Genomic DNA, 26,927 nt, shown 5'->3' with positions numbered 1-26,927 from the left:
AATAGTAGGATCATTTAGGGGTGTTTTTTTTATGCTCCATTAGCAGCTCCTACCACGTACTCATGCTCCTAGTTATTGGACTTTCACAGACTGAAGTCCGGAAAGCACTCTGCCATTGAGGAGGTGCTTCGAATTTGGGTGCACGATCAAAGGAGCAAGAGCATTGTCATATTGTATGCTTTATTATAGCAAAGGCTGCTCTGTCGTGGATGAAATGAGCAAACCTCATAGACTGAATTTAAAAATTGGTGGCAACACTTAAGCTCTGCCATTAGTGCAATAGCATTAATGGGTTAATGCCTATATGTGTGAAATTGGTCAGTTTGCTTTTTTTTAGTACCGCATTTACTTGCATATAAGTCGACTTTTTTTTTTTTTTCTTTCAAAAGCATGCACTCCAAACAAGTGGGCTGATTAATACTTGAGTCATGGCTGGGGCAAGGCACACATAATGTTGCAAGCACAGAAGAGAAATAGAGAGACTGATGGCAACGATGAGACAATGGAAATCTTTGCTTTCTGGCTGCCCGCAAGCCTTCATGAAATACTACAGCTGTTGCTGCCCCCAATTGCAGCCCCTTTATTTTCGAAAGAGCCTCCGAAAAAATTCTGAGATAAAGCCTATAAGCACAGAGCCCCACCGTGCTTCCGCCACGCCAGCTGTAGAGTTATCGTATTTCTTTTTAGTCATTTATGACTGAAATCTTTCAGTCGCTCAGCCATGCGGTGAATCATGCTTCCCGAACTTTAATGACTGTTCTCCTGTACGTTTCGGAAAAAAAACGAAAGCGTTCTTGCCTTGCGGGTTCTGTAACGCATTCCTCAGGATGAAGTGTCAAATTCACACTTGGTACAATGTGATGCTTAGTGTGATGCTCTGGTGACGAGTTGTTGTGGTGCCATTGTACGAGGGGAGATCAAACAGTTTTGCTGCTCGGTTGTAACCACAGAAGCCTGATAATGGTCTCTCTTTACACTGTTTGTTTAGGTTATCTCTCTATCTCTAGTCAAGCAAGCTCTCATTATCGAGCCTTCCAGTTCATCCCTTGGTCTGCATCAGTCAGTTAAACATGGCACCTTCCAACAATTTGACTTGAGTATCGGAGTATGATAAAGATATTGTGCAAAGAAGGAAGTTCCACCGAAGAAATTCACAATAGAATGTGTGTGGCAATGTCCTTCGTATGCAACAGTAAGTTGTTAATTCTATTGAGTTAAATGCAGCCGTATGGACCTGCAAGACGATCCAAATTCAGGGCAGTCACATACCTCAGCCGATTTGGATCATTGAGCTTCCGTTGAGATTTTTCTCATGAAGAACCACCAAATTAAGGTGTCCGAAGCTGTCACGAAATTGAACATTTTTGAATGGTAGTGCTCTCACAATCATCCATGACATTTTGGGTATGTCGAAGGTCCCAGCACTGTGTGCGTCATGGAACCTCTCTTCACCATATCGATATCACTACTCGCGTTCAGCAAGGGAGCTTTTGTGCTTCTATGCAAGTGACCCAGAAGATTTTCTTTCACCCCTGTGACCAGGGCTGAAGCGTAGCTGTACCAGCGGAACTTAGAAACGAAACATTTTTTGCATAGAGACATTCGGGGTCTCCGCCTCTGAAAAACTTCTAACTGATGGCAATGGTTTTTCGGGACAAGGGAACCGTACTGGTTGGTTATCTGGAAAACAGCAAGACAAAAAGGACTAGTATTTCGCTAATGTTGTCCAATGACTGCATGAGGCCATCATGAAAAAGCACCGAGGATTGGTAACAAGAGACATCCTCCTGCATGACAGCACCTCTGTTCACAAGTTTTGTGATGTCCAGTCAGCCAGTCCAGAGTGTACTTTTAGAGAACTAGACCACCCACCCCAGACACCTGATCTGGATCCTAGCAACTTCTCCAGTGGCTTCATACTGCATGCCGTCCTTGTGATCTTGCTTTGAGTTGTGCACGCAGGCAGATTTGATCCCGCAGGCGACTACAAAACAGATTGCGGCAGCGGGACGATGCGGGAGGAGGGAGGTGTGCATGTGTCGAATTGTATTTGGAGACATTTTTTTTTTTTTTTGTCGGCAGGGGGCTTCAAGCTGGGGGTAGACTCTCACATGGCAGTGTATGGTAATCACAAAGTTTGTCCAATATAGGTTTCCGCAGCAAAATTTGTTGACTGGGTCTGATTTTTTTGCTGTGCTCGGTTAATTCAAAAACCCAGTTAATTCGAATATTTTTCACGCTTCTAGTGACTTCAAATTAACAAGGTTTTACTATATATTGTCATGTCACTGCACTGGCAAGAAGTCTCATCTGGCATCTAACACACATGGTTGTGAGTTCTCAGGAAAAGTAGCATCTGTGTCCAGACTTAAAGCCCTGTTTTTAACTCTAGGGTAGCGTAGGCGACAGTATCATCATGACATACAATCAATTTTAGCCACCGCGCCTCCACATTGCATAAATTGAACAGCCGAATTGCCAGCTTGTCAGCACCGCGATGCACTTCCGGGATGATGAGCGTGAACAAGCAGTCAATGCACTCCCGCTGTTTCACGCGGATGACAAACTCAAGAGGGCAGACCGTGTTGCGAATTGAATGAACTTCAAACGGAAGAGTGATGTAAGCAATTATATAGATTTCGCGATTAATTTTACCTTATCTATGTCAGCAAAGCGGCTGTTCAATGGGCTAGGCCTATCTTTCTTCACAGAGGGGCAAAATTTCCCACGTCCGCTTAGACGCTCAGTGGTGGTGCAAACAAAAGAAATTTGAAAATTTTGTAGGAACTGTGATCAGTGAACAAATTTTTATGCATTGAGACTTTAAAGTAATTTTCCTTACTTTTGGGAACTAATTATAATGTAATGTCATTGCTTTTTGAGACCAGTAATTTGTAATGTAATTTAATTACTTTCAGAAGCAATCTTGCTATGTATGGCCAACGTGTTCGTAGTCAACTGTTCTTTTGCCCAAAGAGGGCACGCTGCATATTGGAGGGTGGCTATCATATGAGCAGAGTCAACTTGTACGCGAGACTATGGGGTAAATCCAAACTGCAGTAAAAACCGGACTAAAGGTCGGATCAGAATATAGGTCCACCTCCCCCAACTAACCAATTCTAAAAATGAAAAAAAAAAATTTTTAATAGAAAAATTACCAAAAGACACCCTTATCTTGGAACAAATTCGACTCGACAGGTTGCACAATGGTGACAGTATTCATTTTCATTTGAATGCTGGCATATGTACATCCAGCCAATTTTTTAACAGTATAGCGTGCCCATTAACCCATGTGTTTGTTTCTGGCACACAGAAGTACGGCGCCGTAGAGCAAAGCCCTTCCTCTTCATGAATCGCCGCACCCACGATGGCGAGCCCTTGGAATTGCGCCCTCGTGAGTCTAGAGGCACGCGTGATCTCTACCGTTTCACGCGGATGCATTCGGCCGTCACAGGCAGCGATCTTGCACGCAGCACAACCTTTCCTTCCAATTCTGGATACGCTGTGGTCCGCCCACGAAGTGATGTTTTCTTCTGGTTGCTGCAAGTTGTAATACGCAGCTTCTGCCTCTGCCAGTACTGAATGCTCTTTTCGATACTCCAAATTCGCGCTGTGCTGCCAAGTTGCCATGAGCTTCCGCGTACTCAATCGCGTTTTTCTTGAAGGCGACGGTGAATTGTCGTCGGCTTCCGCTCATTTCGAAACAAAAGGTGAAAAAGCAGCCTTTAACCAAAATAATAGCTTTTCAACTACAGAAACACAAAAATGGCGGCACTGCTGCTCATGGCGATGGTGATGGAGGCTGTTGAGTTCAGCCGCCTATTGTTGCAAGACTTCCGTAGTTTTTCTGCCAATGACCAGTATATAAGAGAGGGCTTGGCTTTTCACCATGGTTTTTTGAAAAAAAGTTCGACCTATATTCCGATTTTTATGGTAAGCCTGGTGTTAACTATTTCAGGGTGTCATGTTCTGTTTTTGCTATAAGTTTGTTTCTCAGGCGCTTTGTTATAATGCGTTGTCTGCTGTTGCAAAGTTTAAAATCTGCCCATGCTTGTATTGGAAATGCAATGTCACTACATATGTATGCGTAGGTAGTGACTTCTTGGTGCTGTCTTGATCTGCAATGAATGAGCATTCATTGTACCTAAATACATTAGAAGCTGGCTTGAATGTGGAGTGTCAGCAGTAATATAAAGTTATTTTATTGAAGTAGTTTCAACCAGGCATTGAGCTAGAAAAAAAAAATGACATCGAAATTAAATTGACAAATTCTGTGCTGATCACCAAGAGTACTCACTTGCAGAACCTTGAAGCACATTTTGCAATGCGGATGAAAGTGCAGCTTTGTTCCATTCCTTATAGAACTTACCGTGCTTGTTTGCAATTTTTGACATGCACTGATCGTAGTGTGTCACAGTTGTCAGAAAGTGAGTTCTACTACCTTGTGCTCGGGGGGGATTATCTGGGGTGGATGGAGGAACACATTAACCGCCATGTCAGTTAAGAGTAAGAGATCACTCCATGCTGCAGTGATTTACCATATAAACGCCTGTAAGGGCTACACCCGTGTATGGGCCGCACCCTGTTTTCCAGAAGGAAATATTAGAAAAGAAATAATATCCATGTAAGGGTTAAGAGCCGCACCCATACTTTCCACACGACCCATGTCGGAATAGCCTTCGAAATGCATGTGCTGTGGCCTCCGTGATCAGCTCCGGCTTCGAGCAAGGGCGCGCTTCATCGCGGAGGCGACGCATGCGCACAGGAGCTTCCAGGTGCCGCCCACGGATGGTGCCAGAGGCCGCGGCTCATTTTCATCATCGTCAACTTTTTCCTCCGCCGCCAGCTCCCGCTATTCATATCAGCATCAGTATCACCAGCTCTAGCGTTTTGTTGCTGTCAAAGGCACGGGTTTTAGTTGTAGCTTTCGCGTGCTGCCGCGGAGCGTTGTAGTTTTAGCAGTTTTAGCACGATAAGGCAAGCACCTTAATACCTATCTACACAGCTGGGAGTTTGCTATCGAACATGGCAAGCGTGCAGCGGGCAGAAAGTTCTACCTGGCCAGGAGGTGCGTCCGACAATGGTGCAACCAAAAGGATGCATTGAGGAACACAGGCTGCAAAAAGCGCGCTTTCCGAGGCAAGCCGTGCAAGTTTCCTGAACTGGAAGAAGAGCTGCTCTGCTAAGTAATGGAAGCGCGGAACAACAGCTGCGCGTTGACAGCGGACGTGCTGCGCGAGTTATTGTGGGATGAGCGTGCACCGGAGCACAGCACCAGCTCGGAGTGGGAATACACCGCGAGTTGCGATTGAACGTAGAATAGATGCTACCGATTTCCTGATTGGTATGTTTTCTTTTTTTTTCGTAAATCGCATGTATGGGCCGCACCCCAAAAATTGGCCCTCAAATCTGGAAAAAAAAGTGCGGCCCTTACACGCATTGATACGGTATATATATGTACAGTAGTGAAATATCTTTTTGCTGATATTTTTATTTTGTGGCAGATCCTTTACCTAAAAAAGTGGCAGAGCAGTAGTACAGTTCACAAATATTGAAGTGCGAGTACTACTGACGGTTTCTGGCAAAAGCCATTTTGGTGGTAGCTATTGCTTAAATTGTTGCTCATGAAACAGGCACTCTGACTCAATGCAGAGCATCCTTAGAGTGTCGGGAAGGGAGCTCTGAATGTCTGTGATATTGCCACATTGAAAGAGAGCCCTACACATCATTTTTTTATTTTTCAAAATTTCTAATTTTGCGTTAGGCTGTTCATGACATCACATTGAAACTCATGGCAATTTTTATGAACATTATCCTTAGTGGATGGTATCGGACTATGAAGAAATATGCATCAGTGCTGGCTTGCCAGTTGGTACTCGCAGTATGATGGAGGCACAGGAGTACTTATTTAAAAACACCGTACTAGCTAATAGCACCATTCTTTTTGCAGCTAACTTTTGAGGAGGTGGAGGATGGTACTTTTTACACACGACATGATGGCTGCCGGATTTATTGGAAATGTCACGAGATTTGGAAAAAGCAGTTACATGAATAGCCTAACCCCTGCACCTTTTTATGTGATACACTGCTGGTTGCCATGTTAAAGCATAGTGGGGTCAAAAGCTTCGCTCTTTTTTTTTTCATTTTACAAGAATTTTTATTACAGATCTTCATGAATAGGCAGGGCATGACTTTTTTTGTTTTTTGGAACTCTGTGATTGTCCTGGCCTCCTTTTGTATGAGTGCATGGGCCTACTTCTGGTTAGTCTTTAATCACATGGTATGCTGCTATGAGCCATCGTGAAATTTGGCCCTGCTATTTTTTTTTTTTTTCCCCTAAGTTATTTTGTATAGGTGTTTTCACATTCTGGCTACTAAAGAGAGCTTTGCAGCTTTGTGCCAGTGATTTCCTTTTTTTTTTTTAACAAGCGTCACACTGTGCTTGCGTTGACAAAATATGCAAAGTGCCATGTTTATTCAAATGTGACACAAGGTTTTTGCTAATAATAGAAGTGAAAAGTGTCCACTCTTGTTATAATTGGGCCACATGTAGAGGAAATTGTGGGGACTAGACAGCGTAGCACCTTTCCTGGCACTAAACCTTTATGCCACTGCCATAGAGGACAAAATAGCTCATGAAAGGCTAGAATAAAAATAAATTAAAAATAAGATACCTTAGAAGCACTGTAAACAACCATTGTTTACATTGCCTAGTGAAATTAAATGTTGTTTGATTCCTTTTATATTGTAACGCGCTTTATGTCGACGACGAAGCGCAGGAAATTAGAAGCGTGGAGGAAAGAGAAGCTGGTCGACATGGCCGGGTTGAGCTCTCCACCCCCTTCACTAAACCTCTTAAATAGAGGCCCCAGACTTGCTCAGTGCCTGCTGAGTACGTAACAGTCGTGGTGGACGTTGCTGGGTATCAACACGGATCCCTCTGGTGCTCGACGGAGCCGCAGAGTTGTTGGATTACCACCCCTTCCATTGCATATGCCTCAGGACGGCGATGCCGAGCAAGCAGCGCCTGCAACGAGCCACTGGCATCATGAGCCACTGGCATCATGCGAACCGCGCACCTTTGCTGGAAGGTCCGATGAAGATGTTGATGAGTGGCTGACTAATTACGAGCTGTTAAGTTTGTATAACCGATGGGATGCTACAGTGAAGCTAGCCAACGTCGTATTCTTTTTGGAAGCGACAGCCCTGATTTGGTTCGACAACCATGAAGATTCCCTTGCCACGTGGGTACATTTTACAGAAGAGATAAAGAAGTTTTTGGCGACGGATCTGCCAAAAAGAAACGTACCGAACAAACGCTGCTTCAACGGGCCCAGTTACCTGGGGAGACTTGCACCATGTACATCGAAGACATCGTAAAGTTCTGCAGGGTAGTGAATCCACGGATGTCTGAAGAAGATAAGGTTGGACTTTTGCTTAAAGGGATTGCTGAAGACGTACACAACTTCCTTATTAGCAAAGACATTTTGAAGTCTACGGCTGACGTCATCAAGCACTGCAGAACATTCGAGGCTTTGAAGCTTCTTCGTATTGTCTCAAAATTCGGGCACTTCGCCAATGTCACTTCCGTCACCAGCGTTGACGTCGCTGCTCCTGTGTCAATGGCTGACATGATTCGCCAAATTGTGTGCGAGGAACTCCTCTGGCATCAAGACCCTGTGCGCCGTGATGACGCCCAGCAGGACGGTTGTGCATTGCAGGCCGAGCCCGCAACACCATCCACTTCTTGGGTTCCAGCTGGCGGTGCGCAGAACTTCGCCGATCGGAGACCCTGCTATGTACGGTCTGCCTACCAGTCTGTGGGAAGATGGCGTGCCTACACAGCCGACTTTGCGCGACAACAGCCTAGACCTGACTACAACCAACGCCCTGACCCCGCTTGGCAGGCACGATACGTTGACCACTGGCGCCCTCCACTTGTGTGTTACCGCTGTGGCATGACCGGACATATATCCCGATACTGCCGCCGCCAAGGCCCGATGCAACAAGATCACCGCCCGTGGCCGAACACTTCTCTAAACCCCGATGTTGAAGTTCAGCACCCAACGCCAGCATCCCCTTGGAGCAGCTGCCGTGCGGCATTTCTGCGAAACGCCTCACCTGCCTCCGACCGCAGCCTGACACCACCTTCACGTCAATGATGCTCACCATCCCCTCGGCGCTGCTCTCCCCCTCCGGGAAACTAGACGGCGTGGCCGATGGAGGTGAGGCCACCGCCAAGTGGATGCTATCAATCCCTCTTCCCATGTTTATGCTAAAGAACAAACTTGAAATGCTTATCTACAGAATTCGAACTATGGCGTTAGTATACACCAATGCGACAGTATCTGTAATGAGTTTGACCTTTATTAATAGTTTGGGGCGAAAAGTAATGTTCGGCTGGGATAAGGCTGTGGCGTTGCAGGATGTTGGGGGGTGAAACATTGGTTCCACTTGGTGTCTGCTCCACAAATGTTATTATCGGTGGACAAGTGTTCAGGACTGAATTTACTGTGCTGTCGCATTCTACACATGACGTCATACTTGGAATTGACTTCTTGCAGCAGTGCGGTGCAACATTAGAGTGTCGTACTGGAGGGATTTCATTGAACGCAACTCTGATGTCGGCTCTAGTGGAAAGCTCCTCTCTTGATTTCAGAGCATTCTCTGTGTCAGAGGACACACCTGTCCCGGCAATGTTCGCTGAATTCGTGCCGGTTGTTCCATCTAAAATTGTGTGGGACGCCTTTGACGCCGTGGTGGAACCCACTGCACTTACGTGCACTAAGAAGAGTGTCCTCGTACCCCGTTGCACAGTCCCCGTGACTTGTGACCACATTGCACTGTGGACAGTGAACTATTCGGAAGCGCCCACCATATTACCTCGTGGCATGAAACTTGCCCATTTCAAGAAAGGCTTGTCTGTTTCAGTCGTGGCGCTCAGTAACCGCGCTTTTGAAGAGCCGGAACACCCCTGTGAAGAGTCCAAAGGTCAGGCTATGATTAAGAAGTCTCTTTCCACAAACGAGCGCCGCATTTTGGTGGAACTGCTTTTGAAGCATGTCACTGTGTTTGATTTCTCCAGACATATTCCAGCACCCATTCCACATTCTCGCATTCATCATGTGATCAATACTGGCTCCGCACTTCCAATGCGGCAGAGGCCTTACCGCGTATCACCGACCGAACGTGAGCTAATAGACCAACAAGTTCATAACATGTTAAACCGAGGAGTTATCCAGGAATCTTCAAGCCCTTGGGCGGCTTCAGTTATTCTCGTGAAAAAGAAAGATAATACGTGGCGATTTTGCATAGAATACTGTCGCCTAAATGCCATCACAAAAAAAGATGTGTATCCGCTCCCACACATAGACACTGCCATCGACTGTCTTCACTTCCCCTCATACTTTTCCTCGGTTGATTTGAGATCAGGGTACTGGCAAATACCAATGCACCGAAACGATGAAGAAAAGACTTGCATTTATCACACCTGACAGACTGTATGGATTTAATGTTATGCCTTTTGGACAATGCAATGCACCTGCCACATTTGAAAGATTTATGGACGCTATTTTTGCGTGGTCTTAAGTTGCAGATTTGTTTGTGTTATTTGGATGTTGTAGTGATCTTTGGGAACACATTTAGCGAACATAACAGCTGCCTCGCTATCGTCCTCGACTGCATTGAAGGAGCCGGCCTGGTCCTTAACTCTAAGAAGTGTCACTTTGGCGAACGCCAAATAATTGTCCTCGGTCACTTGGTTGATAAGGACGGTGTCCGGCCGGATCCCCAGAAAGTTGAGGCTATCACCAACTTCACAGTGCCGCAATCAGTCAAGGAACTTTGCGGTTTTTTAGGGCTATGCTCGTATTTTCGCCGTTTTGTTCCGCGGTTTGCGGACGTCGCCTCCTCTCTCACGTGCCTCCTACAAAAAGACGTGCCATTCCAATGAACCGCTGACTGTGAGTCTGCATTCCGCAATCTGAAATTTCTCCTGACGTCGGGCCTTATCCTGCGCCATTTCTGCCTGTCTGCTCCCATCGAAGTTCACACCGACACCAGTTGTCAGAGTTGGCGCTGTGCTCATCCAGCGCCACCGCAGAGATCAGCAAGTGATACCTTATGCCAGCCGGTCGTTGAGCAAGTTGGAACGGAACTACACAGTTACCGAACAAGGGTGTCTCGCAGTAGTTTTTGCTGTGCAGCGCTTTCGTTCCTACCTGTACGGAAATGGTTTTATCATCGTCACCTGCCATCAATCCCTCTTTTAGCTCATGAACCTCCACGACCCATGCGGCCGACTTGCCCGCTGGGCTTTTGCGGCTACAAGAGTTCAACTTCACTGTTGCGTACAAAAGCGGTCGTCAACACGCCGATGCTGACTGTCTTTCACGCTTAAGCCTGTTATACGTAGTGGCACAGGCAAGGGCCTATTGGTTTACATTCTTTTTTGGCTGCCCCACCATACTTTTTGTCTTTCACGCTTGCCACTTTTGCCTACTGGTTGCGATAACGACAACTTCGATGACTGCTTCGCTTCTGTATCACCCACATTTCCTGATCCTAACCAGTTCGAGACTGAACAGCGCAAGGACGTAACGTTAGCGACGCTTTTCGACGACGCCGGTCATTCCTCTGCTGCCTGTTTCTGTATTCTCGCCGGTTTACTTTACAAGAAGAATTTCACGCCCAGCGGTGCACGGTTTCTTCTCATTGTGCCGGTTAGCCTTCGCATCCCTGTTTTTCAACTGATGCACGACGATGCCACGTCTGGCCACTTGGGAGTTGCCTGGACCCTTCACCATACACAGGAACGTTTTTACTGACCCAAAATGTGTCAAACGATTCAATAATACGTATCCAGCTGTGTCTAGTGCCAGCATTTTAAGCTCCCTACGTCGTGTTCGCCAGGCCAGCTGCACCCTGTCACACCTCCAACCACACCATTTGAGCAAGTGGGCATCGACCTGTTAGGCCCTTTTCCCCGGTCTGATCGTGTGTTAACCACCTAACACGATACTGTGAAACAGCCGCCGTACCGTCCGCCACTGCTTCCAATGTGTCTGTTTTTCTCCTGCGCTTTCTCATTCTCCGTCATGGACCTCCTCGCGTTCTCATCAGTGATAGTGGGCGCCAGTTTACTGCAGATGTTGTCGAAGAACTTCTTCGCTGTGAATGCAATTTTCATCACTCGACACCGTATCACCCACAAACGAACGGCCTCGTCAAACGCACAAACTGCACGCTCACCACTATGCTGGCAATGTACGTCGATTCTGACCATAAGAACTGGGGTGACGTCCTCCCTTTCATTACGTATGCGTACAACACTGCACAATATGAAACAACTGGTTACAGCCCATTTTACCTTGTGTACGCTCGCGTTCCTCGTTGCTGCATCGACACCATCCTTCCTTTTTCTATCCACGACGAGCCTTCCATCACTGCCACACTCTGCCGAGCTGAAGAAGTATGTCGAATTGCCCGCCTCCGCATTTTGGATTCACAGCAGCGCTTTAAACACTGCTACGACATCCGTTGCCAGCCCATCTCTTATGGCCCTGGCAATTGAGCGTGGCTGTGGACGCCGCTCCGCAAGCGTGGTTTGTGTCAGAAGCTCCTGTCCCACTACACTGGCCCTTTTGTTGTGCTTGAACGCATCAGTGATTTGAACTACATCATCTTTCGCCTTACTGACAGTGGCCGATGCTCTCAAAAGACCCAAGTGGTGCATATTGCTTGGCTTAAACGATTCAGCCCTTGGAACCCTGCTTAGCTCACCGTGGGAGGCTTCGTCTGCGGAGGGAGAAGTGCAACGTGCTTTGTGTCGACAACAAAGCGGAGGAAATCGGAAGCGTGGAGGAAAGAGAAGCTGGGCGGCCTGGCCACGTTGAGCTCTCCGCCTCGTTACTAAACCTTTTAAATGGACGCCCCGGACTTGCTCAGTGCCTGCCGAGTACGTAACAATATTCTAACGCCCGCCATAAAATTGAAAGACTAAATCCTCTGGTAACAGTTAAGTGAGGGTGCCCTGCAGGAGAGGCCTGTTGCTTGGGCCAGCGCGAGACTGCGACATGTCAAGAAATGCTCTGTTTAATGGTTGTAAATGGAATTAGCTCTGGGCTTGTAATGAAGGTTAATCGTGTACAGTGATGTCTAAAACCCTCACTGGATGTGCAGTAAAGTGAATAGCTTACAAGACAGGTGGAGCAAGGTGTTCTGCACACTGGTGCAAGATTAGTGTTGAAGCTGATATCTGTATGTGCGTCAGCTAGCTTTAGTGTGGTAGTAATCTTCGTTGGCGACCATGAAGGTGGAGTGATTGAAATGCTGATATTTTTTTTTTTTTTCAGGATTACAGCACTGAAGGGATGTCAGAGTCCCTCCTTGTGTTCCTGCAGCACCTGAGGGAGTTTGGGCTTGTCTATCAAAGGAAGGTGAGTTTGCCCCACCATTTCTTTTTCTTTTGTAACCAGTAGTGAGACTGGTGTGCTGAAGGAGAGGATGTGTGAAGGCATAGCGCATGCACTTTGCGTTGAAATGGATGGAAAGGTTTCTTCTGTGCATGAAACCATTATCCTGAAAGGTTTGTGGTTGAGCAGAATGACTACAAAGCCTTATTTCGACTAGAGAGATTGCTTTGAAATTTCACGTAAAGCTTTATTTTACTATATCGTCAGAAAAAAATCATAAAGGCATTAACCAAGATGAACTGAAAAAAAACAACAAATTTCCTTTGCAGACTTAGCTTTTTGCAACCGGTTTTTTGAGAAAGTCATGTTTGTGTTTGCCAGCATTTGCAGCAAGCACATTTAGTGCAGTTGTGGCAGTGTGAAAAACCTAGCCAGTGCAAGTTCAGATTTCGGTACAGCCAGCTTTCAGCATTGTTCCTTGTTCACTGCGCTCTTTGTTCTGGTCGTGCCTTGTCATTATTTTGCTGCTTGGAAAGTTACCTCAAGATGCTAATGTCTTCGACTCATGCATTAGAATTTGTAGTAAATGCAGAGCTTCCGTGTCTGCAGGTCTGATCAGGACAGTGAAAACTTCTGATTATCAACACCTGCAGAATGCATGACTCAGATCAATACCAGAACTAGGAAACTATGTTGTTAAACTTTCCAACGTTCTTTAGAGATACTAAGGATGCTCCGTCCAGCTTTTGTTAGCAGTAAGAGGTCTATTCTGTGCCTGTTTTCGGCTATGTTTATGTTTATCCTCACAAAAAGTACTCCATGATCAGTGTTTGCAAATCGGCGGCAATGTCACATAGTTTCAGAGATAAGCACACAAAAATCTGTCTCGACTCACTAGAGTTTGCGAAAATGGCTGAGAGTGGCGACAGCTATCTTTAATTTTTTTTCACCTTTGCTATCCTATAACAGCTCTGTTTTTCAGTGAAGTTAGCGTCTTTGTTATTAAAACACAGAAATCGATCAATGCTGGCCAACTTCACTTTGTCAACAAATGTTTCTGTGAGTCACATCAGCACATTCATAAGGACTGGACCCATGCAAAACCAGTGACAGCACCCAGTAACGACAGCTTGAATTGAGGCAGTACATTGTGCAATGTAAGAGCCTAATGTCTAGAGGTCTTATTTAGCATCAGAATGGAGTAAAGTCCCGTTCCTATCACCCATTAGCACTATCAAGGCGAATGGTGTTTGCAACAAGAAGCTAGTCCTGTTTATCATTGATAGATTGAAGTTGTTTTTTTTTTTTTGCTACAGAAAGTGTGAGAACTCAAGTGGGACAAATGCTTTTATTATGAAAGGGTTCATGTGTAGTGCATACCTGTCTGTTTGTAGTAGAGATGTATTGTGTTTGCGTAGCACAGCCATAAGCTTACTAATATTTACATCGTCATTTTCAGAGCCACACCTTCTTTCTGCTTGTGGCATATATGTTTTGCATATGTTCCCTCTTGCGTATTGCTTAGACTGCATTTAATAGGGGTATTCAAAATTCCGCAAGTGCGCTTTGCCACATAACCAAAAACAAGATGGCTGACCACGCGTTTTTAGCTGAAACAAAACAAGAGGGACTGGTTTTTTGTTTGATTCCCCAAAATATGTTTCTTACATTCTATCCACACCCATAGTGCCTTTCCTGTAGACCAAGCAATTTTTTTTTATAGAGAAGTCTGCCATCTTGTCTTTGGCAGCATGCTTACATGGGAAAGCGCACTTGTGGAATTTTGAATTTCCCCTAATATGCTTCATTTTACTGACACTGGGCCCACATAATCACGCTAACAGATATCACCATCAGCACTGGACTTATGTACCTGATGTGCCTGTTCACAAATGTGACGAAAATTGGAACTGCTATTTTAACTGAACAGGGCTGAATTTTTTTACAAAATTCTGCACAATAAATAAATTACCACTGTTGCCCATGTTTCTCCAGCACTTCTAACCCTTGTGTTTGGCTAGATTTTATTGTGGAAACAGCCTTTCTTTTTTGTGAAATTAATGTTCAAGCACATGCCTTCAAGCACTAGTTGTTGTAGTAGCTTATTTAATTGAATTTTTAAGAGCGTCAGCTCTTATTCATCACGTTTCTCGATTTCTTGGGATCTGCTACCACCTCCCTTCGGCGTGAAATCCCAAGGAATTCAAGATGGCGCCCCCCATAGTAAATTGATATAGCAACCCGATTGGTGTGATTCATTGGTGACATTGGTATACCGAATTGGTGATTGATTGGTGACGTCACTTGGATTTGTCACATTTGTATTTCCATTAGTGCACGTCACTTTAATCTCATTGATATCAATTCAAGTAAACCAAACAGCTAACGCTCGTTACTTCAATGTCTTCTAGACTGTGGTGGCATCTTTTTTTGGCAATGTCATTGATGTGTGCTACAATTTTCAAAGAAAACCAACTAATAAGCTATAGTTGACTCGATATTGCATTATTATGCCATTCAGTTTTTAACATAAGTATATTAAGAACCAGCAGTGACATTCACTTTTCTCTGCACTAAGGAGAGTTCAGTTATGATTTTTTTCTTTCCTGTTTTTCAGTGAGCTGCTGCTTGAGAAAGACCCAAGTTGCATTCTGAAACCTGTCATGAAATGCTCCTTGTGGTTATGTTAGGTATTCTTAAGTACCTAATATGGTTCAGCTTCGGAGTATCGCTGCTATTTTTTGACGGAAGCCTTTTCTCGAGCAATTTCTTGGTGGTGTGGATACCTGCAGGGATGCCTCAGCACAGACAGAAATACAATTTCATTTTGTCAGATCATGAATTCTAGTGAAAGAGCCACGGGCTGTTTGACCTTAAAGTGTGGTGTGTTGCCTGGGCATGGCGTTCACCAGCGCAGGTCAGGTCGTTTCTACCCAACGCGGCTCGCCATCAACCTGGCGTCGGGCCTGAAAGAGACCAGCCTGCGAAGCTACGAGGCAGGCTACATCATGGTTGAGACCAACTACAGGGTGTACGCATACACAAGTAAGGCTCCACTGTGTGTAGCTGCACACATGCTGTTGTCATTCCTGACCTGTATCTCACTTTACTGCTTACCGTAGAACCTGCTGGTTCTGCTTGTTTTCCTGGTTGACTCTGTATGCTACGAGAGAATGGTTTTGTAGAAATAAGCGTGCTCTCACTAAAAATTTCCAGGAAAAGGAAACACGACGTTTCGGGGCCTGTACGGGTCCCTTGATCACATAGAGCGCCGCATGGAATGATAGTGGCTTAAGTATGGTCAAAATTGCATAGTGTCCGATTGTAGATCTCTGGAAGATTTCCACATGTCCTGTTAAGAGCATGCTTCGTTTTATGTATATGAAAAGATTCTAAAAGAAGGCGCGATGACTGATGCTTCGTCCCAATCGATGGTGTGTCCGGTTGATATACTGGGTTCTGCCAAAGCATTAGATGTGGAGCGACCGTTCGTGACGTCATTCTGATGCTCTTTGAGCCTGCGTCTGAACTTTCCGGTTTCGCCAATGTAAGCAGCGTCACAGACTTGACACAGTATGTATTTTGTATACCACGCCCGGGTACCTTGATAGATCTAGATGATCTTTTACCCGGACCAGCTGTTGTTTCAACTTGCTGGTAGGCATATGAGAAATGTGCACGTCATAACCTTTGAAAATGTGTGAAAGTGCTTTGCTTACCCCGGAAGCATATGGAATGCTCGCTCGCTTGGCTTCTGCGTTTTTCTGCTCTTGTGAGCGGAGCGCTCTTGGCTTTTCATTAGCTGCTGAGAATATCCATTGTCTTGCAAGTCTTGCTTCACTTTGTCCATTTCGCAGCGGCGCTTTTCTTGGCATGAGCATAGGGTGAAAGCGCGATTAAAAAGCAATTTTGCGACTGACCGCTTGTGACCAATTGGATGTGCGGACTGAAAGTTAAGGTACTTCCCTGTGTGCGTCGGTTTTCGATATACTGAGGTTTCAAGCACTGTTGTTTTTCTCTTTACGAGGACATCAAGAAAAAGGATTTTTCCGTTGGCTTCTTCTATGGTCAATTGTACTGATGGCTGAATTGAATTTAGATGAAGTAAGAAAGGCTGCTCATCTTCGTGGTGCATATTGCTGAAACAGTCGTCCACATAGCATAGGAATAACTTTGGTGCCAGTTGGAACATGGAAATGGCTGCTCTCTTGATGGCTACTAATGCGAGGTTGGTGCTGACAACGGAAGTGGAGCCTCCCATTGCTGTGCGGAAGAAATGCTATGCCCATTGCTGTGCCAAGGGAGTGGTTTATAGTTTTATACACTGTGTGGGGCTTAATGTCCCAGAGCTGCACATTGGCTTTGGAATTGTTTTGGCCACCTGGGGCTCTTAAACTTGCACAGACATCGAACATCAAATTATCATCTCCTGCATTTCCCGTCCATCGGAATGCAGCCACTGCCGCCGTGATTTGATTCCGTGTTCTCAGGCTCAGAAGTAAAACACCGTAACCACTTAGCCACCACAGCAGGTCGCGAGAAAAGGATAATCAGCAAGCGCAGCCGTGGCGGCGGCACATATTTGAGGTTTGGAGAGGCACCAGAAAGAATATTGCTAATATGGAGCTTAACAAGGCGTGAGCATTGTATCACTGGTATACTAAAAGAAGTCTATTCTGTTCTGGAATTGGCAATCTTGCCATATCTAGTTGTGAGTGCAGTAACATTCATGGCTACTGGTTTTGAAAAAGTTCTTAAATCTAGCACATAAGGGGCTTATTGGTTATGGAGTTCCCCTCATGGGTTGAACATTTGTTCTCGCTCTGGTATGTTAACATGTGAAAAGCAGCGGTCTTGTTAGAGAAATAATTGTATAAATTTACTCAAGCTGAAAGTTTTTTGGTTCCTCTTCATATATTGGTAGATGTTCTCTGCGGAAGCTTTCTCTCCAATGCGGTAAAGGCGGTGTACTGTCACGCAGATTACGGCATTGCGTGCACGTCACATACCGCGCGTTGCCTGCCACAGGCGTCAACATGTGAGGCGTGAATGTGCAACATTCACCCGCTTGCTGACTTCGTGCCTAAAAATTCCGGGGCTGCAATTTCAACTGAGAGGGTGTCATACACGGTGCAGAGATATCTAGATACTGGCGCTGAACACATTGCCTGTGGTAGACGGTAAGGCGCCTGGTGTGCCTGCTCGTGGAGCTGTTAACAGCTGTGCTGCAGAAGGCACGAGAGAAAAGAGAGCAAACCTGCACCAATAGGCTTGACAGCCACTGGGCAAAGTCAGCTTTTTAGTGCGCTTGGAGCAACATGCTCGGTGTATTAACACCTCTTTTTGGGCTAGTTGGTGCATGCTTTAATTAGAGAAAAACTAGTGCTAAACCTTGCACAACACATCATTCGCTTGTGTCTCCTCTTCGTTCTTGTCTTGTGGTGTGCATGGTTTGGTGCTAGTTTTTCTCCAATTCAAGTATGCTCGGTGTGCAACTGCAAAGGAGAATGTGGCTATTGATTAGAAAGAAGGCAGTTCTGGTCATAAGAGGAAGCACTGAAAGAGTTGATTGAATTAGGGAAAGCAGAGAAGGCGCAGCAAACAGGCGTAGGACTTGGCAACTCGAAACATCGAGTAGTGGTGGCACTGCGATGATGGCGGCTCTTGCTGCATGGGAGGCTGTCTGCGTTAAAGTACAGGAGGCTCACCATCACTTGATTGTGACGCATGCATCTGAAGCGTTGCCTCTTGAATATAGTTCACATATCTGTTGCTTCTGTATTTTAGCGTGCCGTGTGCACTTCTTTTGAGGGCCCCTCGGCTATGGTAGACATGAACTGTGTGAGATCGCATATTCATAATAATAATATTTCTTTTAAATTCTCCCAAGTTCTCGAACTCCCCCCCATATGATGTTTGTTCGGAAATGTAAATAGTCATTTTTTCTTCATACTGTCATTACCACTTGTCACCATACAACAATAGCACAAAAAAGAGAATGTCACTACTAGCACACAGTTGGAGGGAAAATTATTAAATCTGCAATTTTTTGTGCAGTCACGGGAAACTAGGTGTTGTAGGCATGACTCGCCACACGGCTGACCAACTGGTAGAAGTCTCATTTTCACGACAAGGCCTCTAAAGTGTGTGCACTCAATGCGGCGATGGTGCAGCAGGACTCCATGCTCCAGGATTCCAAATTATCTTTAAAGGGCCCCAGAAAGCGGGTCTCAATAAAGGTGTGATATGTTTGGGATGTTAAAAGATGACGGTTCATAATTATCCCCCAGCAAGGATTATTTTAATGCATTTTGTGGGAGCTGAGTTATATGCAGAAAAAAATTTGAACTTCCGCGTCTTCGCACCTTTCCCTCTCCTCTCGCACGCCAAAACGGCAGCGCTCCTCCGTCGGCCTCGCCCACGCGGCCACTCCTGTACCTCCGCTGGCTGCAATGTGCGCGTAGTGGCCGTGGCCGTGTTGGTGCCTGACATCTGAAAAAATTAGGCGCTATGAACCAATGATAACCCCCGGCTGCTGACGTCAATTGCACGACATGATGTCGAATGCCAGGTTTTCGTGTGAAAGCCTGGCACCGCGCGTCGCCGTGAGGTGTGAAAGCGGGAATTTTCAAAAACGTATTGTAAATTTCCCGCTCGCTTTTTAGGTCTCATATGCGGCATGGAGTCTCGGTGGCCTGTACTTTACAGAGTGCAAGCATTTTAAAGCCAAGCTCAAACACCCCTTTCTGTAGACTTTGAATGCCGCTATCTTGAAAGAGAAGCGACATGTGAAGCCATTTTTGGAGGTGCTTTTGTTCGTAAAGTTTAACAATCATTACATATACTGCGGCCTCATTTCTCATGTTATAGTATTTGTGATCTTTTGTTTTTGTTCTTCATTTACGCGCAAAATGGGCCATCAAGTTACTATCTTTTTTTTCCCCATTTCGTTGCCCGCACAGTCGGCCCTGATATTGGAGTCGTGTAGGTGTTATATTGGGATAAATAGGATAGATTGATGTCCTTGCTGATCCAGTTAACAAGTTCATTCTGTAGATGGTAAAACTTGTGAAGTTGTGGGCTGCAAGTTTGTGATACCTGTAAAGGAGCGAAGATCGGTATTTGTTATGTAGTTGGTCTGAAGGAGGTGCTGCGTATTACGGTACAATTGGTTCTGCCCCTGTATGACTTGTGCATTGTAATAGACAGCAAACTAAAGTGCACTGTGTATAATATGTGAATTAAGAGTGCAGTTCACCAGCATTGATGTCGTTTATCTATTTACATTTCAGATTCTCAGCTCCAGGTGGCCCTGCTGGCGCTGTTCTGCGAACTTTTGTACAGGTGATACCAGCTTGAAAACACATCTCATATATACTGTGTGTGCTTAGCTTGCATGAGGTCTCGACTTAATGAATGGCACTCATCATCAATTGCCCTTTCGTCCTGCTCAGGTTTCCTAATCTGGTAGTTGCCAGACTTACTAGGGAGAGTGTCCGGCAAGCACTTCGTAGTGGCATCACATCAAATCAGGTGGGCCATGTGGCATAGCTGTGTTTGGCTGTCAGATTATATTTTGGTTGCTTATTTACTGAACTAGTGTTATTCAGAATGTCTTATTACGTCCGACTTTTCTAGTTGTTTCTAGGTAGAAAATTGATGTGTAATATAAGTTGCAGACCTTATTCTGATTTGGTCTGACCTAATTCTAATACTAGACATTTTTAGCATACCGGAGACGTACTACCGGACGCTTATACCGGTTTACCGGACCCCTCTTGCGCACACGCAGTGTCTCCCCCTCACCCCAACAATGCCACTGCGCATGTGCAAGAGGGATCTAGTAAACCGGTATAAGTGTCTGGTAGTACGTCTCCGGTATGCTAAAAACGTCTACTAATTTTATGGTTACTTAATTTTCGTGAGACTATTTCACTTCCATGGCACCACTACATTCTTGGCTGGTACCGTCCATATTTTTTTTTCTGCAGCGCAGTTATTGAAGCATTTTTCCTCCTTACTTCTATGTACCGCTGTTGTGGGGCACACTGGCACCACTGTAGGTCAAAAGCTTTGGAGAAGTGAAGGCGAGAGTTCATTCCACCTTTGCGAGATTTGGAAAGCTTGTTGTACAAAACGATAGGCTATATATTTCTGACAAAAGCTGCACTTTGCTCTTTGCTGGCAAAATGAATGTCTGGCAGATTAGTAGCTCGCAAGCGGTGATTGTGTTCAGTCTCCTCTCAAGAACCTACAAAGTGCCAGAATTTCTTGTCATCAGCCCGCCATATTTGTTTGTGTTTTTTTTCTTAGTTGGAATTTAAAATATCTTTTCATTTGTAATAAACGCCACATGATGAATTCACGGTTCATGTGCTTAGTGCAGTCTAAGAAAGCTAACTTGACCTAATTGTTGATTCTTGTCCTTCTGAGCTGTAACTATCTGGTTCCTGCTCCTCATGGTCAAGAGTGCATGTTGTTGGCGTGACGGTCGTACATTGTTGAGTTAAGGTACTGCGCAAAATAATGCAAACACGGACGAGGAGGGTGCCCGTCCTTGTGCCCTTCTCGTCTGTGTTTGTATTATTTTGCGCAGTATCTTTACTCAACGGTCCTCACGGTCAATTTTATCTGACGGCTTGTTTTCGATTGAGCATCTGGCTCATCAGCATAGCTTGTCTTATTTCTTTTTTATTCCAGATCATAAAGTTTCTTCGTATGTATGCACATCCCGAGGCTCTCAAACGGGCAAGTACTAGTCCTTCCGTGGCCTTCTCAAGCGGATGGATGGCTCATGCAGCTCTTTGATTTTCCTAACACGTGTCCTACGTTGCAGACACCCGTGATTCCGGCTACCATCATGGATCAGCTGCGTCTCTGGGAACTGGAGAGGGACCGATTTGTGTTCCGTGAAGGAGTCCTGTACAGCCAGTTCATTTCGCAGAGTGACTTCCAACTCCTCAGGAACTATGCTTCTGTATGTACCGTTGTTCTTCACTACTGTCATACTAACTGCATTGGGTATATAGAGTTCTTAATTTCGGGCTTGTTTATAGAGCAATTTCTTAGCGTTCTAATGATGCATAACTTATAACCATTCGTCATGCTCAAAATATTTCCTATAGATCCTTTTTTCACAGAGTGCAACAAAAAGTCCGTGTGGTTGAAGGCGTCGCACCGAGTGTTCACTACTTTTCCTTGTTATACACCATTTTTTTTTATTTTTAATCATGCAATGCTTCACTTTTGATTTTCTAGCCTTCTTATTGGGGCTAGTACAATTGCTTTATGGTACTGCGTGTCTCGTTTTAGCTTATGTTTGTAGCTACACAAAGTGCACTCTAGGCACTAACGAAGTGACGTGAGTCAGGTGCCCATAAGCATTACCAAGCATGAAGACCATTGAGGCAGCTGTTGGTAATGAAATGTCATGCTTTAATGATAGAAATGCGGGAAGAATCGAAGTGTTCAAGGAATTAGATGTCACTTCAGGGCTGTTCTCCATGTGCACAAAGGGAAAAAAAAGCTACTCCAAACTCATGGATTCAGAGTTTGAAAACAGATAAGACAAAATGAACATAGAGGCTAATGACTTGGACCAGTGCCGCCTCTATACTTTCTGTGCCTGGGCGAACGCTCTCCTCAGGCCGTCGGGCGCCGGCTCCGCGGCCGCTCGCGGCTGCCGCATGGCGGCGCTGTGTGAGTAGAATACGTCTGGCGCGTCGGGTGCCTCCGCTCTCTTCGAGAATACAAGAAGCTGGGCTGGCGCTGATCGGCGGCGCGCAGTACGATTCTTGCTTTCACTATTGCATGCGTGTTTAATTGCATTCATGCTTTCCTAAGGCTTTTTCAAGTTCGTATTCTGCATGCAATCTGTCCCTATGTATTTAGAAGTGCTAAAAAGAAAAAGATGCGAGAACTGCCTTACTTTGTGTACGAAGCCGGTTAGCAACCAGCCGCTCTTTCAGTTCACCCGCAGCCAAGACCAAGATGGGCTGCTCTACCCGCAAGATCAACTTCTCTTCATTCTCAACACAATAGGAGCTTTTGCTGACCGCACCCCGCAGGAAGATGAGACCTTGCAAAAGCCTATCACTACATTAGTAGAGCACGCTGTCCCAGCTCTTTGCGCTTCAAAGTTGCTAAGTGCAAGAGCGATGGCAGCAGCGAGCACAGGCTTAAGCTCATGAATCGGTTCTTTTCCTGAGGCCGCTCCTCTGCAACTACGCATTCATTGTTACTGACAAGGACGTAGTTAAGCATTTTGCAAAAAAAAGCTCCTTTCGCAAAAGTATGTGAAACTGTGAGAGTGGCATACGCTTTACTGCCACGTGGGAGTGGGACTCCACAATAAATGCTTTTTTTTTTTTCGAGTTGGAGTAAGTTTTGAGTCACAATTAACGCACCGATATTGAATACATGAACCCCTATATCTTTTTTTTTTTATTCGAAAAGTGTGCCATGAAGCATAAGTTGAAAAAGCGGAAGGAATGCGGGAGATAGAAAGTTAAAAGAAGGATTGAAGAGACCCGTTTCGCTGAGATAGTCAGCGCAGTGCTATCTTCAGGCAGATGGTGCAGCGCCTAGCTCACGTTACATAACTGATGGCACTGACAGCAGGGCGCATTTTTATCGCGTTCTGCTCAAGTTGAGCGTCAACAATGCGACTCGAGAAACAGTGCTGCAGGAAATTAAGTGCGCGGCCGATCAAATGATGAAACCACATGGCACAGCTCCACATTTTTTGGCGCCAACTGTGGCTTCGGTGGCGACAATGGTAACTCTAAAAAACTTTACGAAGGAAACGCGGGATCAGGTATCACTTTGGAAGCAGTCTAACGGATTTACGTGCTACTTAGCGCATGCCCTTCCGGCTTGCGTCGTCTGTTACGTGAGTAAACAGCATGCAAGAGAGCTTTTTCAGCGCCCAAGCTTTCAGTAGTAGCTGCTGCCAAACACTGCTTTCAAATAATGACCATCAGACAAGCGAACTTAAAGGTGACAGAACAATTTTTCACTAATTGGATTCAAGCAGGCGCGCGCTGTCATATCAGCGCAGCAGACGACGCGCGAGCGCATTGCACAGCAATAGCCGCAAATGATACGACTGAAATGGACCGGTTACCTTTAGCAACAAGAGCTTCCGAGCTCCCTTTTAAAGAAGTTTTGATTGTACTTGAAACAACATGAACGCAGTCGAAAAGTCAACGACAGAACAGCTGCGAACAGTCTGTGTTTCTATGAGCGACGGTGATGCGATGGGCGTCCTACTCCGGTGGTGGCGCATGGCGGCGAAAGGCCATACTAGCGCCGGCGGCCGGCTCCCATTGTTCGCCTCTCCTTTTCCCAGGCACAGAAAGTATAGAGGAGGCACTGCTTGGAAAATGCAAAACACTGTAACCAAGCAAAAGCTTGGTTTGGGCTAGTAGGTTTGAGTTTCTTGGAAACATGGCGCTCTGTCTTTTTTTTTTTGCGCTACGTTTCCAAGAAACTGTCACCAAGGGCTGTCTCGGTGTCATGATCACCTTCTAAGGACTTTATTTATATATAACATACTTTTATTTTTAACAACTTTAAGTTTCTTTTTTCAAAGCTTTTCTGTGTGTGTGTTTTTGTACCTTTTTTCAAGTATGGGCTCTAGCTGATTCAGATTTTTTTTTCATAGCAGCGGCAATGACCCACACCCAGTTGGAACTAAGAAAAACAGTCTGTTTAGTTTTGTTGAGAATGTAATAATTAGCAACTGTTCAAACTTGCGAATTTGACTCAGTGAAAAAGACAATAAATGTGTAAAATCACTGGCTTTTCCTAGTAGGCCACTAATTCTAGTTTCAAATATGCTAGAACAGTGAGTGGGCCCTTGTACACTTCTAATTTTAGAGCTGTGTGATCAGCCATTTTAGAAGGGAAAAAAATGCAGCTATTAAAATTTCTAGACGAATTAACAAATCATCTAAAATTCTTTTTTTTTCCAAATTTTAGGCTCATTTATTAATTCTGTTTCTAGGGAGTATTTATGCAAGCTTTTATTGTACAGTTCGGATTATAGAACTGCTAGAGCATATTTTAAGGCTCACCTAACCTTACGGAACGTCTAAAACCCAACATTTCTTGGTGCACAAGGAGGAAAGGGTTCTTTGCACCTCATGGAGATTTATACAGTGAGGGGCATCACATGTGCACCGCCACAAGGCTGGAAAATACACCATGTGGGCTGAACACTTTTGAGCAAGACTGTATACGTTGCGACGACCACATATAGTAGTTGGCAGTTCTGCCCTGCCTCCATCTTTGTGATGGTGTGAAAGGACAAGTGTGGCTACTGCATCATCATCATCATCAGCAGCAGCATAGTGATGGGCAGGTCATTGTCATCTCATGCCCTCATTAGAAGGCCTCGCTTGCCTTCCATGGCACTTGGCACTTTGGCAGGCTCAGTGCATCTGGTCACACGATATCTCAATGCAGCAACCCTGATGATTTGGCATGTTTGCTTAACCTTGGAGAAACACCTGGCTGCTCAGACATGCAACATATTTGTAGTGCAGGCCAGTATGGTTGCCCACACTCGAAGAGATGGTGCGCTTCCTAAGCTCAAGACAGAGCATCGATGTGAGCTTGGTGAATGTTTTCTTGCCAGAAAGCCTAAGTAGAAATTTCATTTTTTTTTCTCGTAAGCCGTTAGTGGTATGTAAAGAGGTAATTTAAAGTAGAAAATGTCTTTTTTATTTCCAGTTGTCGTGCAGTACATGCCCATGCACATCAGTTCAAGAATCCTGGATAGCTCATTGTGCCCAATTTCTGCTTTAATCAGTTACTGCTGTGTATAAAAAGAAACAGTGAAATTTCGAAGTAGGTTTGCTTGTAAATTTTTTCGGTTTCAGCTGCACCTAGCTATATAGTACCGCAGGTTGCAGGTTGGCTCCGTATGGATTACTGAATGCTTTCCATGCATTTTCTGAGAAAAACCGGGCACAGAAAAGAGCATAGATGCTTGGCAATAACATTTTAAGGTTGAGTGCTCGGTTCAACCAAATTAAAATAGTGAGCTTTCATGAAGAAATGGGTGGCAGTCTGATCTGATCTCTCTTCTTCCTTGCAGGACTTGGGTGTCCTCATCTGGGACAATCCAAGTAAACGCGTCATGGTGGTCAATAGGAATGGCCATGACGAAGTGAAACGTTTTTGGAAGCGGCACCGACAAGATCATTGATTCCCCTCGCTTCATTTTCACCCAGTTTACTGTTGTTTTTTTTTTAATTCAAATAAACAACACCGCATCCATGTTTCTGCTCATTTGCAAAGCTACCTGCCTCAGTCTTAAAGGGACTGTGGGTACAAATTAATGTTGGCCCTAATCGGTAGATTGCCACGTTGTATTAACAGTGAGGTTCTTTAAATGTTCAAGCTAGAAAGCACCAAAAAATTAAATACAGGTATCATCACTACTGGACGCTTTTGCAAACAAACTGTTTAGATAACTTTTTGTTTTAGATTCGGTCAGGCTAGGCTGCTCTGCCATTCACTGCCAGTGGTGGTCAGAGTCCGTTTCTGCTTCAATGTCACAGATTTCATTCGTATTCAAGGAACAAAACTGTTCCATTTTTAAATGCCATTTTCTCAGCAATATGTAAGCACTTTACTGCCAAACAACAGCATAGCCACAAAGGACCAAATAGTTGATATTTAATTAAAAAAATTAGATGGAGTTGTCAGTGCCCCTTCAAGTGTGAAAGCATTGCTCGAGACATCTTGACACATTTATTTATTTTTTTTGTGGAAAGTTCGTGCCATACATTGCCTATGTCCATATTTTTACTGAGCAATCATTGCCAGCTCTCAGCATGGTAGTGGTATTCATTAAAAATGTCTGTTGGTCAGAGCTGTGATTGTGAGTGTTTTTTAATGTTTTATTTGCGGCATGCTCTTCAATCTCCATCTTACATTTTACCTTCTTGCACAGGCACTCTATGAGTGTTTGTTTTTGAAGTTAAAATTGCTTTGGCACAGGGAACACTGGATTTAAAGTTGAGAAACAAAGATTCTGTGAGTGCACTTGATCAAAATAAGTTGTTTTGGAGCAAAAAGCTCCACTTCTCGCATGGAAAGCTGAAGGTCAAATGACGCTTGGGTTTGACCTCTAACTGGAGGCTCGCCACAGGCGTGGCTGTGACGTCATACCACGTGACTTGTTGCAGCTGTTGCCGCTCGTTCTGCCACTGCGTTTTCGACCGCTCGCTCTCACCATTAATGTCACATGACTAACCACATGATTCGCTCTTGCTGGCATGGAGCCAGAACCGATCACTGGGGTGAGTTCTTCGACTGTACATTGGAGGCACCGGGCTGCTTCTAGCGACCCCTATGACAAAAAGCGTCCCCAAGTCGCGTTGGTTAGAGATAAGTCGCAAAAGCGGGCTCCTCGAGTTGATGAAACGGGTGAAGAACGGGAGGTACGTCTGGAGAAGCAGCGGCACTGGCAGCAAGTGTATCTCAAGTGGAAAAGAGCAGCGG

General features: G+C 45.0%; 1 protein-coding gene across 1 annotated transcript in view; it reads left to right on the top strand.

The window, feature by feature from the left end:
* Nucleotides 1-25,699, top strand: part of mrn (general transcription factor IIH subunit 4 marionette) — a 48,130-nt gene extending 22,431 nt beyond the window's left edge. Inside the window, exons 8-14 of the mRNA XM_077654992.1 lie at nucleotides 12,354-12,437; nucleotides 15,326-15,458; nucleotides 19,706-19,757; nucleotides 19,868-19,946; nucleotides 21,114-21,161; nucleotides 21,250-21,390; nucleotides 25,516-25,699. Coding sequence (XP_077511118.1) covers nucleotides 12,354-12,437; nucleotides 15,326-15,458; nucleotides 19,706-19,757; nucleotides 19,868-19,946; nucleotides 21,114-21,161; nucleotides 21,250-21,390; nucleotides 25,516-25,626 — 648 coding nt within the window. The 3' untranslated portion in view covers nucleotides 25,627-25,699. The remainder of the gene's footprint in view (nucleotides 1-12,353; nucleotides 12,438-15,325; nucleotides 15,459-19,705; nucleotides 19,758-19,867; nucleotides 19,947-21,113; nucleotides 21,162-21,249; nucleotides 21,391-25,515) is intronic.
* Nucleotides 25,700-26,927: the final 1,228 nt, after the last annotated feature.

This window comes from Amblyomma americanum, chromosome 2 (genome assembly GCF_052857255.1).
Source record: "Amblyomma americanum isolate KBUSLIRL-KWMA chromosome 2, ASM5285725v1, whole genome shotgun sequence".
Classification (NCBI taxonomy): domain Eukaryota; kingdom Metazoa; phylum Arthropoda; class Arachnida; order Ixodida; family Ixodidae; genus Amblyomma; species Amblyomma americanum.
The sequence above is the reverse complement of the archived record's forward strand: the minus strand, read 5'-3'. Positions and strand labels throughout refer to the sequence as shown.